This window comes from Vulpes vulpes, chromosome 16 (assembly GCF_048418805.1).
Source record: "Vulpes vulpes isolate BD-2025 chromosome 16, VulVul3, whole genome shotgun sequence".
NCBI lineage: Eukaryota > Metazoa > Chordata > Mammalia > Carnivora > Canidae > Vulpes > Vulpes vulpes.
This window is the reverse complement of record NC_132795.1, coordinates 24,981,166-24,997,881: the sequence shown is the minus strand read 5'-3', so window position 1 is coordinate 24,997,881 and position 16,716 is coordinate 24,981,166. Positions and strand designations below refer to the sequence as shown.

Below are 16,716 nucleotides of genomic sequence, written 5' to 3'. Positions count from 1 at the left end.
CCCAGGCCATGACTCCGGAGACCTGGGATCGAGTCCCACGTGGGGCTCCCTGCAGGGAGCCTGCTTCTCCCTCTGCCTGTGTCTCTGCCTCTCCGTCTCTGTGTGTGTCTGTGTGTGTCTTTGATGAATAAGTAAATAAAATCTTTAAAAATAAATGAGACTATTTGACAGGTTTATTTCAAAAATAGAAGATCCATTTAAAAAAAAAAACCAGGGGTCGGGGAGTGGGGGCAGCCCGGCTGCCTTAGGCTCAGGGCGTGACCCCGGGGCCCTGGGATCAGTCCTATGTGGGGCTCCCTGCATGGAGTCTGCCTCTCTGTCTCTCTCTCTGTCTCTGATGAACAAATAAATAAAATCTTTAAGAATAAATAAATTTGGAGACTATTTGACAAGCTTATTTCAAAAAAAAAAAAAAAAGAGCTCAGCGTGGATCCGGCCGCGAGCCCCGAGGGCAGCAGCGCGGGCAGCAGGTGGCGGAGCATCCTACCTGCGAGCATCCTACCTCCGGCGGCGGCGCCCTCCTCCTGCGCAGCGGCCCCCTCGCAGGCTCCGCGGGCGGCCGGGGCGTCCGCGTCCGGCTGGGGCTCGGGCTCCCGCTCCAGCTCCCGCTCCTGCTCCCGTTCCTGCTCCCGCTCCTCCTCCTCCTCCTGCTCCTGCTCCTGCTCCTCCCGCGCGCGCTCGGCCGCCCCCTGCAGGCTGCCCCTGCGCCGCCACACGTCGTGCGCCCCGGGCGCATCCCCGGCCCCGGCCCCGGCCCCGGCCCCGCGGGGCACCTGCACGGCGGGCAGGGCGGGCAGGGCGGCGGGCTCCCGGGGCGCGGCGGGGCCTCCGCAGGCGCCGCGCTGCTCCTCGCCGCCCGCCTCCTGCTCCTCCTGCTCCTCCTGCTCCTCCTGCTGCTGCTCCTCCTGCTCCTGCTCCTGCTCCTGCTCCTGCTCCTGCTCCTGCTCCTCCGCCGCCGCCTCCCCCTCGGGCGCGGGGCCCCGCGGGTGGGCGCAGGGCCCGGGGCCGTCGGCGCCCTCCAGGTCGCTCTCGCCCTCGGGCCTCGTGCTGGCCTCGCTGGCGCTGGCGCTCTCGGTGGGGGCGGGGTCGCTGGGCTCCGTCTCGGAGGAGGCCTGGTCCTGGTCCTGGTCCTGGTCCTGGTCCTGCTCCCGGTCCTGGTCCTGCTCCCGGTCCCGGTCCTGCTCCCGGTCCCGGTCCTGCTCCCGCTCCCGCTCCCGCTCCAGGGACTCGGCGTCGGCCGTGCCCGGCTCCGCCCCGCCGGCCTCCTGCTCGGCGTCGGGGGCGCCCTGGGCGGCGGCGGGCTCGGGGGCGCGGCCCGGCTTGTCCTCGGCGTGCAAGGCCCCGGCCGCGGGGCTGCCCTGCGGCCCGGCCTGGGGGGTGCGGCCCGCGGGGGCGCTGCGCGCCATGACCAGCCCCCCGCCCTCCTCGTCGTCCTCGGGGGAGCCCGGGTACCCCAGGCCTTGCTGGAACTCGTGCTCCTCCTCGTCGGAGTCGATGTGCAGCATCGCGTTGAGCCGCGTGTCGGTGGGGAAACTACTCCTGAGTTTGGGGGAGGCGCCCAGGGCCCTGTCGGGCCGCGCCGGGCCGCCGTGCTCGATGGCGTCCAGGTAATCGTTGAGCGAGTCCTGGCGGCCGCGGGGGGGCGAGGCCCCGGGCGCGGCGCGGCCCAGGCCCCCGGGGTCCGTGTCCAGCGCGGAGCTAGTCCTGAGCGCGCGCTTGGGCGGCGCGTCCGCAGCGCTGACCTCCGGGAGCGGGCCGTCGGCGCGGACGGGGCTGTCCTGGGGGCCCCCGGGCGCGTCCTCCTCATCGGAAGGGCTTCCCAGGTCTCCGTTCACCGCGCCGACCCCAAGGATCGTGCCCACGGCTTCTGGAGAAGCATCTGGAGGAGAAAACTGCAGTTGTGAAAAGGAAGGGGGGGGGGGGTGACCAACAACGTCGAGGCCCTGTGCCTGGGCCACCGCGCGGTCCCTTGAACCAGGCATCTCGGGGCCCCGGGACGGCACAGCTGCCCGCCAACATCCGCGGTCCCTGCTACACGGTGCTGCTGCTGTGCGTGCTCACTGCCACGACGAACCGCCGCCCGGGTTCCAAACACAGGTGTACACCTAAGACAGATTTCTTTTTTCTTGATGAACAAGCTTTCATATGGGCCTGGAAAACTTCAGGAGGTAATTACTTATTTATTAGGAACTTTATTTTCAGGACACGGAAATTCAGCTCTGTTCAAATGCAATCTGACAACTGAATAAGCTGTAACAAGCTTCTTCTTTTTTTTTGTCCTGCAGCGACATGTTCGTACAGATAGCTCACCTTCGTGCACGGAAGACGTAACCTCCACTTTAAACTGGAGGTAGCCGCTCACGTGGTCAGCTGGGAGCCTCCGGCCAAGGTTGTAGCTGAGCATTTGGTCCCTGCAGGAGGAGAAATGTTTCTTTCCTTACTAGGCTGCTGCCAGCCCTCACCTCCTCCAGCAGCCCCCCCCCCCCCAATCTCACACATCTCCCTTAAAACTTGCGGGCTCACAAGAAAATAAAATGCTCCAAGGTATGTTATAGTCCAATGTAATAGGAATTGCTCCCACAAAGGAAGACCTTCTAAACCCCAGGATGAAAAGAAATCTTATTATAAACAGAAAATGCAACACAGTTTCATATGATTTTTTTTTTTTTTTTAAGGGCTCTTTCACTGGCTAACAGTGACCAGGAAAAGAGTGTCCTGAAGGTCATCAAGGAGCTGGAAAAGGCCTACAGCTTTTGGTATTTGGGGACGCAGGTATAAATAAAAGCCTAGAGGGCCTGGCTCCTTAGCAATTAGCACAATAGGAAACTGGTCCTATGAGGACACAGGAGATAAGGACAGTCACACAATGGCATGGGGGGCACCGTGCTACTGTACTTGAGGAGCAGGACCTGGAAGTAGGGAGGGAGACAGCAGGGTGAGAAGAGGCTGCCTCTGACAGTGGCTTCAGCTGGGGGAGGCAGGGGGCTGCCGAACCTTCCCTCCTCACCTGTACAGCAAGGGGACTGGAGCTGCTGGCCTCCCACTGTCGGGGAGCCCAACTGTCACTGATTGCCAGTGTGCCTGGCAAGAGATGCGGATGGAGAAGCTAGATGTCCCACCTTGGGCCCCCATTGGGCTACCAGCCTCCTGGAGGATGGAGTTGTGCATCTTTTTCAATTCTGTGTTTATCTCATCAAAGTCAAATGCAATTCCATCACTACTTCGTATGTAGCAACTTTCATTCAGAATCAGACTTACTCTTCATTAAGGACACTAATGACAGGGTCACAGGAAATCACACCATCTCTGCTCTCACACTGCCCTCTACTGGCAACTTCAGGAGGAAACCATGCCTCTGCCTCCTACTTGCACAGGCCAGTTTAGAGCCACTAGTCTATTTATTATTAATGCATGTGATGGTTTTGTTTGTTCGTCTCTACCTTCTCAGTACAATTCCAAATCGACAAATTCCAAAGGACACCCCAATAGATGTCATCCTTTAAAAGAACGGGTGTGACTATAAAGTCCCGGTTCAGCTCTTGGGGATCTTTCTGACTTCTTAGCAAGAATTTCTTAAAACTGTAAGATTATTTCCTTTCCCTCTTTCTTTTTCTTTTCTTCCCTAGAAACACTAATAGTTTTTGTCTCAATTGATGCTTTTAGAATGCTCTGGTGTCTGAATCTGAGTGCGTGTATGCCACGCACACTCCCAGGGCTTTGCCTGCACTGTCTCTCAGCCACCCCACGAAGCAGGCGGCAGCTCTGTTTTCTAGAGGACACCAAGGCATGGGGAGGGTAAGGGACTTGTCCAAGGCCAGACAAGTACTGAGTGACAGGATCGGGATTAGAACAGATTCCTCCGACAGAAGTCCCTGCTCTGCAGTCACCATACTACCATCTTGTGTTCTCGGTGGTTCTATGCTGCTATCAGCAGCATACAGTTTAATGATGTAATTTACTCATGGCTCGTTTAAATGTGCTATTACAATAATGCCCTTCCTACTTAAATCAGTATTTCTAAAAAAATCTTTTCTGCAAGGGGATTTACAGGCATTTCTTACTATGAGTATAGTCATGTTACTTTTACACTAAAGTGTTCAAATAACATTATATAATGGCTATAATCTGCAGATAGCAGGAGCGTCTTTTTCTTTCTCCTACCACTGTCTTCTCAGAATTTAGACAGTGCCTAACACATAGAGGTGCTGGATCTTTGCCCACTAATGCATGAACCTAGCAGCAATTACATGGACCTGCCCTCAACTTTGTGATTCCTCGCTCACTTCTTTGGACATTAAGTCCTGGAATAATAAAACCTTCATTTCTTGTTAAAAATAAACTGGCCCTCATTATCTCCCCCTCAGCCAGTAAAAACAAAGTGTTGGTGTTGATAATGGATAATTAATGAAAGTGATGGATTTTAGCTAGGAAATAAATGCTTTGGAGGAATTGTAAGAAAAGAACAGTATCCATCGGTTTTGCTCACTGTCATACTCCCAATACCCAATACAGCATTTAGCATTTAATAGACACTATATATGTATACACATATTTGTTAAATAAATTAACTAATGAGACTCTTTGCTTGGAAAGAAGAATTTTAACAGGTATTGGTGCTGTTTATTAAACAAACCGGCCAGACACTCAATTCAACTATTCAACCTATAAATACAGGAAATCCTCCTATTCAGAGATTCTGAGTCAAGGGTTTCATCCCTTGTTAAGTGTCTATCAGAGGAGTCACTTGCCTGCCTCTTTCTTTCTTTTATTTTATTGCATTTTTTTCTTTTCTTTCATTTTTGAGTTTTTTTTCTCTTTTCATTTTTGTGCCTTCTTTTTCTTATCCAGTCTCATCTGACTCATCCTGCTTCTTGCTGTGATATATTATTGTGAACAATATATTACACATTATTATAATGCACAATTATGAAGAATAAGTGACAAAGTACTCTCACTACCTGAGGCATTCTCTAATGTCATCAGAGAGATTGACAAAGCATGAGAAAGTGATGCGCATTTTGGACGGACGTGAGCCATCACTCTCTGAAAAATGTCACATTCAAACAAATGCTCTCAAAATAGTAATTAGTAAGGAGTTCTGGTTCATCCCACAAAGCCACACTCTGTATAAAACCACAACTACTTCAGAGGGTTAAAATCTACCAAACACATAAGTAACGAAAACTCAGCCCTTTACAAGATGAATCAATTACTTGGTGGAAGCAATAATCAGATCAGGAATATATATATTTAGGTGTTAATCACTAATATACTGCTAGGTAGTAAAATTCTTATCTAATAAAGAAAATCCTCAAGTATCTATATCAGGCAATGTTTTTAATATACAGGAACATTTCATAATTCTAACATTTTACAAATTCATGCTGGACTTCCTTCTAATCCACATCAATTCAAAACTGGCAGTTCCCGAAGTGTCCGGCTGTGTAAAAGACTAAATGAAAAGCAAGTCAAAAACAGTTTCACGCACTGAAAAGGTTTTATTTTTTCCTTGATCATTCTTACTGGTGTATATAAAGTCACACTTTTATCAAGTGTCATTTAGATTCTGTAAATTATATGATAATTATATAAATTAAACTGTAGATATACTTTATTTACCATAGTTAATTCTTACTCTTTAAAATTTTTCACTTTCTGTAAGTCTGAAAAGTAACTTTTAGAAAACTTCCTAATGTCTATTATCTCTACTAGAAGCAATAGGTGGGATTTCCTAGCTTTTATCAGTTAAACCAGGCTGCTAGAATTTCAGTATAATACTTCCACTTTATTGTGCTGGCTCAAATCACAAATTCCATTGTCTCTGATGGCCAGACCATCAGACTCCATTAGAATCTCTTAGTTTCAGATTTTGAAGGGGCCTTAAGAGTTCAGCTGCTCTGCACACTGTATGTTGCAGATGAGGAATGCCCAAATATGACTTGTCAAAATAGAACAGTTCATTAGTGACAGAGCGAATATGAATGATCAACCTTCCTTAGTTAGCTGGGATAACAACACATTGCTGCCCGACCTTAAAGTGTTGCAACTGATCAGAACTCCAATCCCAGCTCCACATCCTGCTCACCAGCCTCAGATTCCTCATCTCTGAAATGTGTCTAATCACACTATTTACCTCCCAGAGCTGTTGAGAGGGTAACATGGGTTAATGAGAATAAAGTACTTAACCCCTGACATAGAATAAGCTCTCGGCATCTTTTTTGTTTATTTTTATTTATTACTATTGCTACCCACTACTGTTACTACACATCTGCTGCTACTGCTACATCTGCGGCTGCCACCACTGCTACTATGACTACCACCACCATTGGTTCATGTTTTCTCAGAATGAAGAAGATACAAAACAAGATGGTGCCGCCACCACCACCACTACTACTACTGCTGCTGTATGTTCGTAATGTTCTCCTACAATAAAAAAGATACCAAAAAAGTATCCTCTAGTGCTACCTCAGAGCAGCACTGTTACTGAGTTTGTTGGAAACCACATAAAAATACACACACCATTTATGATAAGGGATGTTACTATTTAACTAGTTTACTCACAACTTACAAAAAGCTTGCAGAAAGAGAACCCATCAAATCACATTTTAAAGTTTTCTCAATGAGTAAACTTTGTCTAAATGAATGTATAGATCTACAATAGTACCTCGTATGAGCCAAGGTCTTGTTTTAAACGGCGCTACAACAAGGTGGTTTGTTTGTTTGTTTGTTTTTTCCAGAATAGTGAATTGTCCGGATGGGATTAGTTAGGAGAAGGGAGCTGTCAACCTGACACTAGAATCCTACTCCAGGGAAAGGCTTTTACTGACAGATTCCAATATACTCAAAGACAACTGAGTCCTATGACATTTGATGCTGAAATGCTAATGGTAGGTACATCTTGGAAAAGACACCAAAAAAATAAAAGGTATATAATGAAAACAAAGTGTTTTGGTCCTGCACAGTTTAAGGAGTATACAAACACCTTCATTTTTAAAAGAATTATCTTACCACTTCTTATCAGTAAGAAAGGTCCTAGGACTACAAAGTTTCATTTCAGTTGCTTCTGTGCAAACTAATCTCAAGATCCCTACAAGTGGGGACTGATTACCCAATGGCTTGCCGCTCCAGCAACCTCTGGACTGGAATGGTTAGTTTCCCCAGAAAACGCTTGATGATGGGACGACTCTTGGCAAATTTGTCTTTAATTTCAATTTCTAAGACATCAGTAAGAAGTGCAAAAAAGGAATATTTCTGAAAACAAAAACAGATAACATGTTGATTCAGAAGAAAGACAAATATGAAATTATATCATTTTATTATTACAGAAAATGGTATCTCTTAAATCCTAATAACCTAAGAGTCCGCATTGCTAGAAATATCTGCAGCCATTGTCAATCCTTTATTCTTTTTTATTTAAGATTTTATTTATTTATTCGAGAGAGAGAGAGAGAGAGAGAGAGGCAGAGGGAGAAGCAGGCTCCATGCAGTGAGCTGTGGGACTGGATCCCGGGTCTCCAGGATCAGGCCCTGGGCTGAAGGCGCGCTAAACCGCTGAGCCACCTGGGGCTGCCCCTATTCTTTTAGAATCCTTAGCATTCATGATGATTATAAAGGCATCAGTTAAGGATATGCATTCACAAGAGGCCCCTTCAATCATTCAGCCCTTCCTGGTTCAACAGTTTTAGGAGATACTACTATCAAATATCAAATTGTTCACAATACAATTTTAGTACTTATTACATTTACTGTATCTCAATTCTTTTAAATTTAATATCCTGTTACAGGATGGTTTTAAATTATCCCTGTGTTTGATTCACAGCAATTTTAATTCCTAATCCCATAAGATTTTGAAGTTTTACAGCACAGGTTAAAATACTTTCACTTAGTGGCTAACGTAGGAATATCTAAAGAATACTGTGGTTTCTCTGATAAATATGAGAATAAAACGATGGAAAGTACTTAATTTAAAGGGCACATTGGGTCATTTCATCTGGGACAGGAAAACAAAAATATAAAGTTAACATAAGCTTTGTTGTTTTGCTTAGGGATGTCATTGGAGAAAATCAGATTGGATATTAATAAGGATACAAAATAAATATAAAAAGCTTTATTCATCTACAAAGACTTTCCCATATATTACCCTCTTTACAAAGATAACACTTTCAAGGACAAGGATCTCAGGATAACAAAGTGATGGGGCTGGAATCTAACCTGAACTATTTTGCCTCTTCTCTGACATTATCTACTCAACCACAGTGATGCGAATGGTGCCAGCCAGTTTTACACTTAGGCACCACTAAGTTTATTTAGGCGTAACAATTACTAAAGTTCCGCCAAGGGCCCTATAGTCTAGTAATCTGCTTAACGGAAAAAGCACTTGCTGAGAATGAGAGAGCGGAGTTTAAGCACTACCTCTGCCTCTGAACAGCTAGTTACATAAACCCTTCAAGCTTCAGTTTCTTAATCAACAAATAGATGATGAGCTCATCACTTATGCCCCCTTATTAGGCCTACACTGATAACATGATTAAGAACTTTGTAGATATAAAATGATAAGGAAAAGGAAGTTATCATTCCTATATCCACTATGTTCCTTCTAGAGCTCATAGTGAGGTGCAAGTTATGTCCTCTAGGCTTCTAACTACGTTAAATTAAGTGGTGTGTCTTTAAGTGTTATTTACTCTTTGGAGATCATAAGCAGTTTTTTTTAAACCAGGTGTAAAAATATATGCAATATTTAATCTATTTAAATAACCGTAAGAATTTCTCAGGAGAAACAAACATCTTGCTGTGCTGGCAAGGCTCAAATAGCCATACCTTTTTTTCCAATTGGTTTTAGATCCCCTGAATTATCTCCCTCCCCAGGGAAATATTTCTACAAAATTGTTAGAACAGATTGTTGTCATTAAACATTTAGGGAACGATCTGATTAACTGTAGAACTCCCATGCCAACAAGGTTTTCCCAGAACCATTCTAACACTAGCATGTGAAATCTTGGATATCTGAGAAATGGCTGGAGAGCTCATATTTTGTTCACTACATGAGAAACAATGTCTCTGTTCATTCCTTGACTTGCCCTAGTACTAATGGGAAAACCCTTTGCTTGATTTCAGTGATGCAGGGCACTAAGATGACAGGTAGCATAAGGTAGCAGTGAGGAACTCTGAAGTATCTATCACAGCACATCAACAATCTAGCTTCACTCAGGATGACAATTTCTTGGATGACTTATTTAATTAACCAAAATCTAGAAATCCAAAAAACATTTGCCAAAGCCCATAGGGAAAGAAAGTCCTTTAATTTGTACTGAATATGCACTAAAATAAAATATAAAAAATTGAGCGGGCTTTTAAAGTTTTCATTTTAATTCCAGCTAGTTAAAAAAAAAGTAAAAAAAAAATAATTCCAGCTAGTTAACATACAGTGTTGTATCCGTTTCAGGGGCAAAAACATAAAAATTTGACTTTTATTTCTGCCTCAGGCTCTAATGTGGTTTTCCAAGGCAATGTTACTGATGCTGTGCTTACTTAAAATTTTAAATTTTAATAATAATAATAATAATAATAATAAATTTTATTTATTCCTCATGAATCTTTTGCATTGATTTTTATTTTTTTTAAAAACGTTTCATTAAAATATTAATTTTGATTATTGAGTCTTTTGGCCCCCTGAGTCATGTACCTCATTTGCTTTCCCTACACCTGGCCCTGGCTACAAGGGACTCTCTCACTCTCATCGGACCTTCTTTCTAGCAGAACCCCAAGACCTGTCAGCTATCTTGCCATGCTCATAGTTAGCTCAATGGTACACAGAACAAGGCTGGACGTGGCCAGCTTCCTAAGAGTCAAGTAGAAGACCCCTGAGGATCATCTTACCTCTCGGTGCCAAATTGGATTAGTGGTGTTACTGATGATAGTAGACCTTCTCTCCTGCCCATGGTGGGCACAGGTGGGGAAGCTGCTCTTCTTCCCTGGCTGGATGGACATCTTCAGATAAGGGTCAGGATTGAAGAACATCCCTTTCTTTAGCCCAACTGCTCTAAGATCTTTTAAGAAAGAAAGAGAAGAGGGAGTGAGGGGAAGAGAGAGGGTTAAACAACAGCAAAACACTAACAAAGTTTTTCACACTATGATGGCTTAGATAGGTGAGGACAAGTGAGTTAGGCCTAATTCCAGCAGAGAGGGGTCTCCTGATAGACTGCAAAAATGAAGCCAAACACTTATCATCACCTTATGCACCTACACTGACTTTTCCTGGGAATCATTTTGATTCTAACATGTGCATCTTCACATGGTTTGGCAACTGGCCTTTCAAACAATGTCTTGAGAGAAATGCTTAGGCAACAGTTTATTTTTAAAAGAAGAATGCTAATATGTTCTTTCATGAGAGAAAAATGAAATCTTCTACATACATATATGAAAGTATAGACCACTGTTTAATTGGGGGTAAAACTTCAGTGCGCTCATTTAGTTGCACCACATTTAAAATATCACATATACTCCACAAATGTAACGGATATTGGGAGAAAAGGAGACCAGAAATGTTTCTAAAATTTGAATGCCACCTGCTGTAGTAAGTAATGAAGAAGTTACTGTTTAGGAACTTACATATTTGATGACTGTCTCACAACTCATCTTAGATTCACTAGTTGTTATTTCACACCAGGTGAGCTGCTAAACTTCTGGCTAACGTCTAGTAAATGAAGAGTAATACTTTTATAAAGAGGCTAAGGGATACAAACATGTCAGGCAATAAGCCCAGATCCGCTGGGTCCTTAATATCTTTCTAAGAACATTAATTTCAATAAGATTGGACTGAGAGCTAAGTGATCCTCAAAGCTTCTGGAATAACAGAGTGTTTCTAAGTAACTTGATGCAATTATGATCAGTCTAGGGAGGTCCTGACCACTGGTCCAGAAAGAAATTCTGCAGATGCCTCTGAAGCTTCAGAGACCTTTGGATTACCGAGATCAGTAATTTATAATGATCCTAAATCATAGGAGGTCACCTGACTCATCCTACTCAAGCCCATTGATTTTTTTTTTTTAATGTAGGCTCCACGCTGGGCCCAACATGGAGCCTAAACTCATGACCCTGAGATCAAGACCTGAGCTGAGAGCAGTAGTCAGATGCCAACCGACTGCACCACCCAGGCGCCTCCCCAATCCCATTCTTGAAACACAGTCTTTGTAAGTAGGACAGAATTGGTCTGGGGTCGCCCATAGAACCAGATTCTCTAGGGAGTGCTGCCTGGCAGAGGCTCACCCATGGCCGACAAGAACTTGTGGCCTAGTGTGCTGTCTGATGACAACTAACTGGCAGCACAGGACGCAGTTTTAGTATGTCAGCAAAGGTTGAAAAATTCAACCAAGAAGCCCTCATGTTAAGAACACTGCATGAAATGCAGTAAGATATTTGATCCAAAAACCAGTGGCAGAAGGGAATGATGAGTAAGGAACTAGACAGGCATGTCCAAGAAGCCGCTGTAAGCTCATTAGTTTTACAGGCCCCACTCCCGGCACATCACAAGCTACAGAGTCATTATTAATACAGCACCTGCCTCTTACTATCAACTTAATAATGCTACATGTTTTCACTTAGCTTTATTTAGCAAAAAATAGCTTTAAGAGAAAAACACAATTTGCATACTTATTACTTTTCTTGTGATTATGCTCACCTCAGACACAAAGACAGAATAATAATACTCTTTAGATATTAAATCTACCCCTAAACAAGGGATTTCTTCGCAGTAAATGAAGAGTAAGGCGTAGAAATGACTGCCACAAGCCTGACAGAGCTAAATTATTCATGCAAAGCACTTCTTTGAACAAAGAACATTCCATCAGAAAATTAAGCCACTGTGATAAAAGATGTCACTATTAACCTTCATAGCAAATTTTTCCACAAGGAACAGTGTACAAATAAGTCTTCATTAATAAATATAAGAAACTACCAATTACTTGTAGCCTGATTATTCAGTTCCCTTATCCAGCTCATTTCTGCTCTTGCTTCTCCCTTTTGTCTTTTATAAATTTTACTGCTCATGAATGTCCACATAACCTCATTGACCAAAAAACTCAAAGTCACAAAGGTATGACATGTGAAATATCCTAGTTTAAAGTCTTATTTGGAGAAGATTAAGATATCAATCAAAACAGTTTTTGTTTTAGATGTGGAGTTCAATTATTTGTGTCCCTACTTACCACTGATAATCAAGAGTAGAACATGTGCAGGCAGCCATCTACAGTGCTTAAATGCTCATGGATAAATATTACCATTCACGGACAATCTGCTAAAACTGCATTAATTTTTCAGAATTACAGTTATCATCTTTCATCTTCTATAATTTTTAGCCATTTCTGTACACCATCTGCAAATATCTGACAATATATTAGGAAATAAAACAGTTATAAAGTAGCCAGCCACCCCATGTATTGAAGTGGGATGTTGGAGGAAATTATATTTAAAGAAGAAGCATTTGGTGGTGCCCCAAAGCTTATTTTCTACTTTTTTAGGAAAATGTCCTAGGATTTTTCAACTTCTAGATGGTCATTCTCCTACGGTGAGTTAATTAGCATCCCTTCGAGTCAAAATCAGTATGTATACATCATATTTAGAATGATGTTGATCGCCTGAAAGCTTAGGGCAATGCTTCTAAACTGAGAAAACCATGGAATGGTCAAACTCTAAATTTTCTGAGCCGTGGATGTTGGCTAATTGTTCCCTACCTATAAATAAAGGATTTCCATACCTGCAGAGCCTCAGGACTAGGAAGGTCTAAAGCCAATAGATGTTTTGAGGAGACACACAGATAATGAGGGTAGGGGAGTAGTACTACTGGCAGTGGTCCTTGTACGTCTGCCCTTCTAAAAACCTAGATATGTTTTAAAGCCTGAGGGTTCCAAGCAAAACATACTCATTGGCCAAATTTGAACCATAAGCCACCCGTTTACGACTTCTCAGAGTCACCAGAGAACCATAGCAAAAAAGGCTTTCATAGTAAGTAATCTCACATGGCAGGGAAGGAACATGCTAGAACAGAAATGGATACTCTGAAGGCCAAGTCCAGCAATGAACTATTATGCACACTTTCATCATATGTGGTAATTATGCATCATGGAAATGTCTGTTTTCAAGATCCGTTTTCTCTCACTCTTGAGAATGTCAGTTTTCATTCACAACACTTTTTGCAGCCAAGAAAAGGGAATCTAATTTACATTTCAGAAGTACTGCATCCATGGAAAAATGAAAACAAAACATCTTACAGTGACAGACCTCTGTTAGACGGCATTTTGCATGTATCGTAGCACAGTTGTCTGGTTTAAAAGTCCGTTTCAAATACGGATTTTCTTAGGCATTCTTGACTTTATAAGTGTCAGTTATTTTTTTTAAATCAGTAGCTTTCAAACTTTTTTGACCGTGACCTACCTATGAAATCTGTTTTACTCTGAAATCCAGTATACACATGCATAGGTGTGTACACTTTTTGTGTGAGAGTTTGGTTTGTATAAACTGATGTTCTATGAAAAAATATTTCCCTTTGGTATAAAACGCTGATTTTTTTTCTCCTCTTCTTTTTTTGAATAGCTGGTTTCAACTAAATTAAACTTATAAAACACAAATGAGTTCCACCTCACAATCTGAAAAGTGGTGCTTTTTAAATAAACATACAAGCAATTAAGAGTATTTCAGTCTCCAGAAAATAAACAAAAAAGTTTGTCTTATCAGCTTTCCAACTTTTATGTATATTTCTCCACAGAAACAGAAGTATCCCTTGGCTTATTTTTCTTAGTCTCCAACTTTTCCCTTTCTCTAGATAAGAAAATTTCTCTAGAGCTAAGCACACATTGTTTTCAAGGATCAAAGTTCTACAGTGGGGTGAGCACATTATAGTGTTCTTTTAAAGTAACTGTACAGAGTTACAGTCTTTTTATCACCAGAAAATCTGGTGGAAGAAATAATCCCTGAGTTTATATTAATAATCTAATGGTAAGAAATATACTTGAATTTCCAGAAGTATAACTGAAAAAATAAATAACTACTTCATATATCACATATGAGAATCTATAACCAAAAATAACCACTTGTGCCTTTGAAATTATACACTTTCAAACTGAACATCAGGTTTAAAGACATTCTTACCTGACAACGTAAAGCTAACTAGCTTCCGAGAATGCTGATTTCCAGAAGCACCTCCTTCCATGCCTTCTGCCCCCATCTGCAGAAGGAAAACACATATTGGAAGTTTCACAGGAGCGTGATGGTACTCAACTTTCTTAAGAAGCCACATATGTTTGCAAATATGATGATTTCTTTGTGTAAACATGCATTGTCATATGTGCCTTTTCATAAGCTATCTTGGAATTGAGGCATAAATACACATTCTCAGAGATGAAAGAGTCATACCTCAATTTAGCCTTTACGCCAAATGAAACCAACACGAACTTCTAAAGTCTCTGGGATATGAATCAACCTGCTTCACGTTCTTTTATTTCTTTGATAAGAATATGGTTGGTATGTAGCAAATGTACTTATGTTGCTATTACTATATTAACAAATTCCTTTAAGATAAAAATCAAACACAGATTTATTAGGAAAACTTAGAATAAACTAAACAGGTGATTTATATCAAACTCATCCATGTTTTTGCAGGATTCTGCTCTCTTGCCAACTATTTCTGAGTGACTGCATGGGTGTCCCACTGCCCTTTCAGTCTCCTATTTTATTGTGCTGAAGGTACACGGCACATGGCATTGTAAGTAGCAATGATGAGAATTGGCAATGCTGTTGTACTGGTTACTGTATTGTAAAGGTTCTCCTAAAAGCTCTCAAGGAGATTATATCTCACTTGAAAGCAGTCATTTACGGACCACATAGCAGATCTAGCCTTTCTCTCAATTTATGTATAATTAGTGCTCAATTTATGACATACTAGAAAAAAAGAGTTTCCTGTTTCTCCAAAACAGAAGTCCACAATACTGTAAGGTACAGAAGTAAAAGGTAGAATGTTGAATAGTTAGGAAATAGAAACCACATTTTAATTCTAAACTTTAGATTAAACCCTTGCATCTAATTTTTGTAGTGCTCCCTTAACTCCTTTAAAAATCACACACCATCAAATGCAAACTGGTGCAGCCACTGTGGAGAACAGTACGTGGCTTCCTCAAAAAATTTAAAACAGAATTACCATATGATTCAGTAATTACACTACTGGGTATTTGCCCAGGGAAAATGAAAACACTAATTTGAAAAGATACATGCACCCCTTTGTTTATAGCAGCATTATTTACAACAGCCAAGATACAGAAGCAGCGCAAATGTCCACTGATAAATAAGTGTATAAAAAAGATGCGGTGGATGTACACAATAGAATATTACTCATCCATAAAAAGAAAGGAATCTTGCCATTTGCAGCAACAGGGATGGAGCTAAAGAGTATAATGCTACAGACAACAAACTGGTAGTTACCAGGAGAGAGCTGGGGTTGAGGGGTGGGGACAATGGGTGAAATAGGTGATGGGGAGATAGGGATTAAAGAGCACACTTATCATGATGAGCACCGCGTAATGTATAGAATTGTTGAATCATTATATTGTACACTTGAAACTAATATAACACTGTAGGTTAATTATACTTCAATTTAAAAAAAATCATATACTGCTAAGAGACAAAACTTTCACTAATCCAAGCAAAGCTAAGCAATTTTAAAATAAATTCCATTCAAATTTTGAAATATAAATTTTTACTTCCTTTTCTACTTCCTATACCTTAATCAAAACTATTCTGTATGGTGCTTAACTGATTCCTGATGTTTTCAAATGTCATCTGCAATAAACTAGGGTACCATCCAGGTATCTTCATTTCATCTTACCCATAAAACTAGCTATTTGATAATTCTGGGTTGGCTCTCAACAAGTATGTATGTTTTACTCTAATGTGCTGTTCCCCCTCTGACTCATCATCCACAGCTCACCTGGAACAGAGACAGCAGCAAACTGGCCAGATAACTGATGTCTGTCACCGTCTCATCCTGCTTTCACCACACATATCCCTGGGCTATAGAGTGATGAACATTGTGAGGTAGGACAGGATGCTCCTGAGACAGACATTCAGCAACCTGCCCCTCCAAGTCCTGGGTATAGCCAGACATCTGATAAGTCATGGCCTCCCCTCCAATGGACCACACTGCCCAATGAGATGTGTCCCCTTCAAAAATTTGATGTCTCTACCCATATTAAGTGAATTCAAGGAGATGGAAAAGATTCATGGTCTGTCTTCATTTAAACCTATTTAAAATGCTAGAAGATATTACAGAAACACAGGAAAATGCCTTTGAATTCTCATTCTAAAAATATAAACCACCGTCTAACAAAAGGCTAATGTGAAACAATTCTCACAGAATTCACAGATTGTGTCCATTACTACAACTGTGGCAAGTGCGCATCTGAGTACTCAAAGAATTCAATTTTATTATTCATGACAATGAAGTCGGGAAAGACCACACATTACCACTAGATACAGGGACATCATGATAAGAAACACATCTGCCCTCAATGTTTAGAGAGAGGTTTTTAAATAAACTCACTCCATAGATTGATTCCAGGAAAACCCAGAAGCAACACCGACAATCAAGTGTTGGAACAATACATGGTAGTGAGTGATGCTAGCCTTTATCTGTCCTCAAGCCAAAGGATTTCCTGTTCCAACTGCCTGAGA

At 42.2% G+C, this 16,716-nt stretch overlaps 1 protein-coding gene across 4 annotated transcripts in view; it reads right to left on the bottom strand.

Annotated features, from left to right (window-relative positions):
• Window positions 1–16,716, bottom strand: part of HECW2 (HECT, C2 and WW domain containing E3 ubiquitin protein ligase 2) — a 357,715-nt gene that overhangs the window by 118,806 nt on the left and 222,193 nt on the right. For 3 of the 4 annotated variants that reach the window (XM_072741976.1, XM_072741975.1, XM_072741978.1), the window contains 5 exons: window positions 14,143–14,218; window positions 9,877–10,046; window positions 7,109–7,251; window positions 2,311–2,411; window positions 488–1,879 (listed from right to left, as the gene is read on the bottom strand). In XM_072741976.1, coding sequence (XP_072598077.1) covers window positions 488–1,879; window positions 2,311–2,411; window positions 7,109–7,251; window positions 9,877–10,046; window positions 14,143–14,218 — 1,882 coding nt within the window. The remainder of the gene's footprint in view (window positions 1–487; window positions 1,880–2,310; window positions 2,412–7,108; window positions 7,252–9,876; window positions 10,047–14,142; window positions 14,219–16,716) is intronic. The other variant, XM_072741977.1, reaches the window with a different exon arrangement.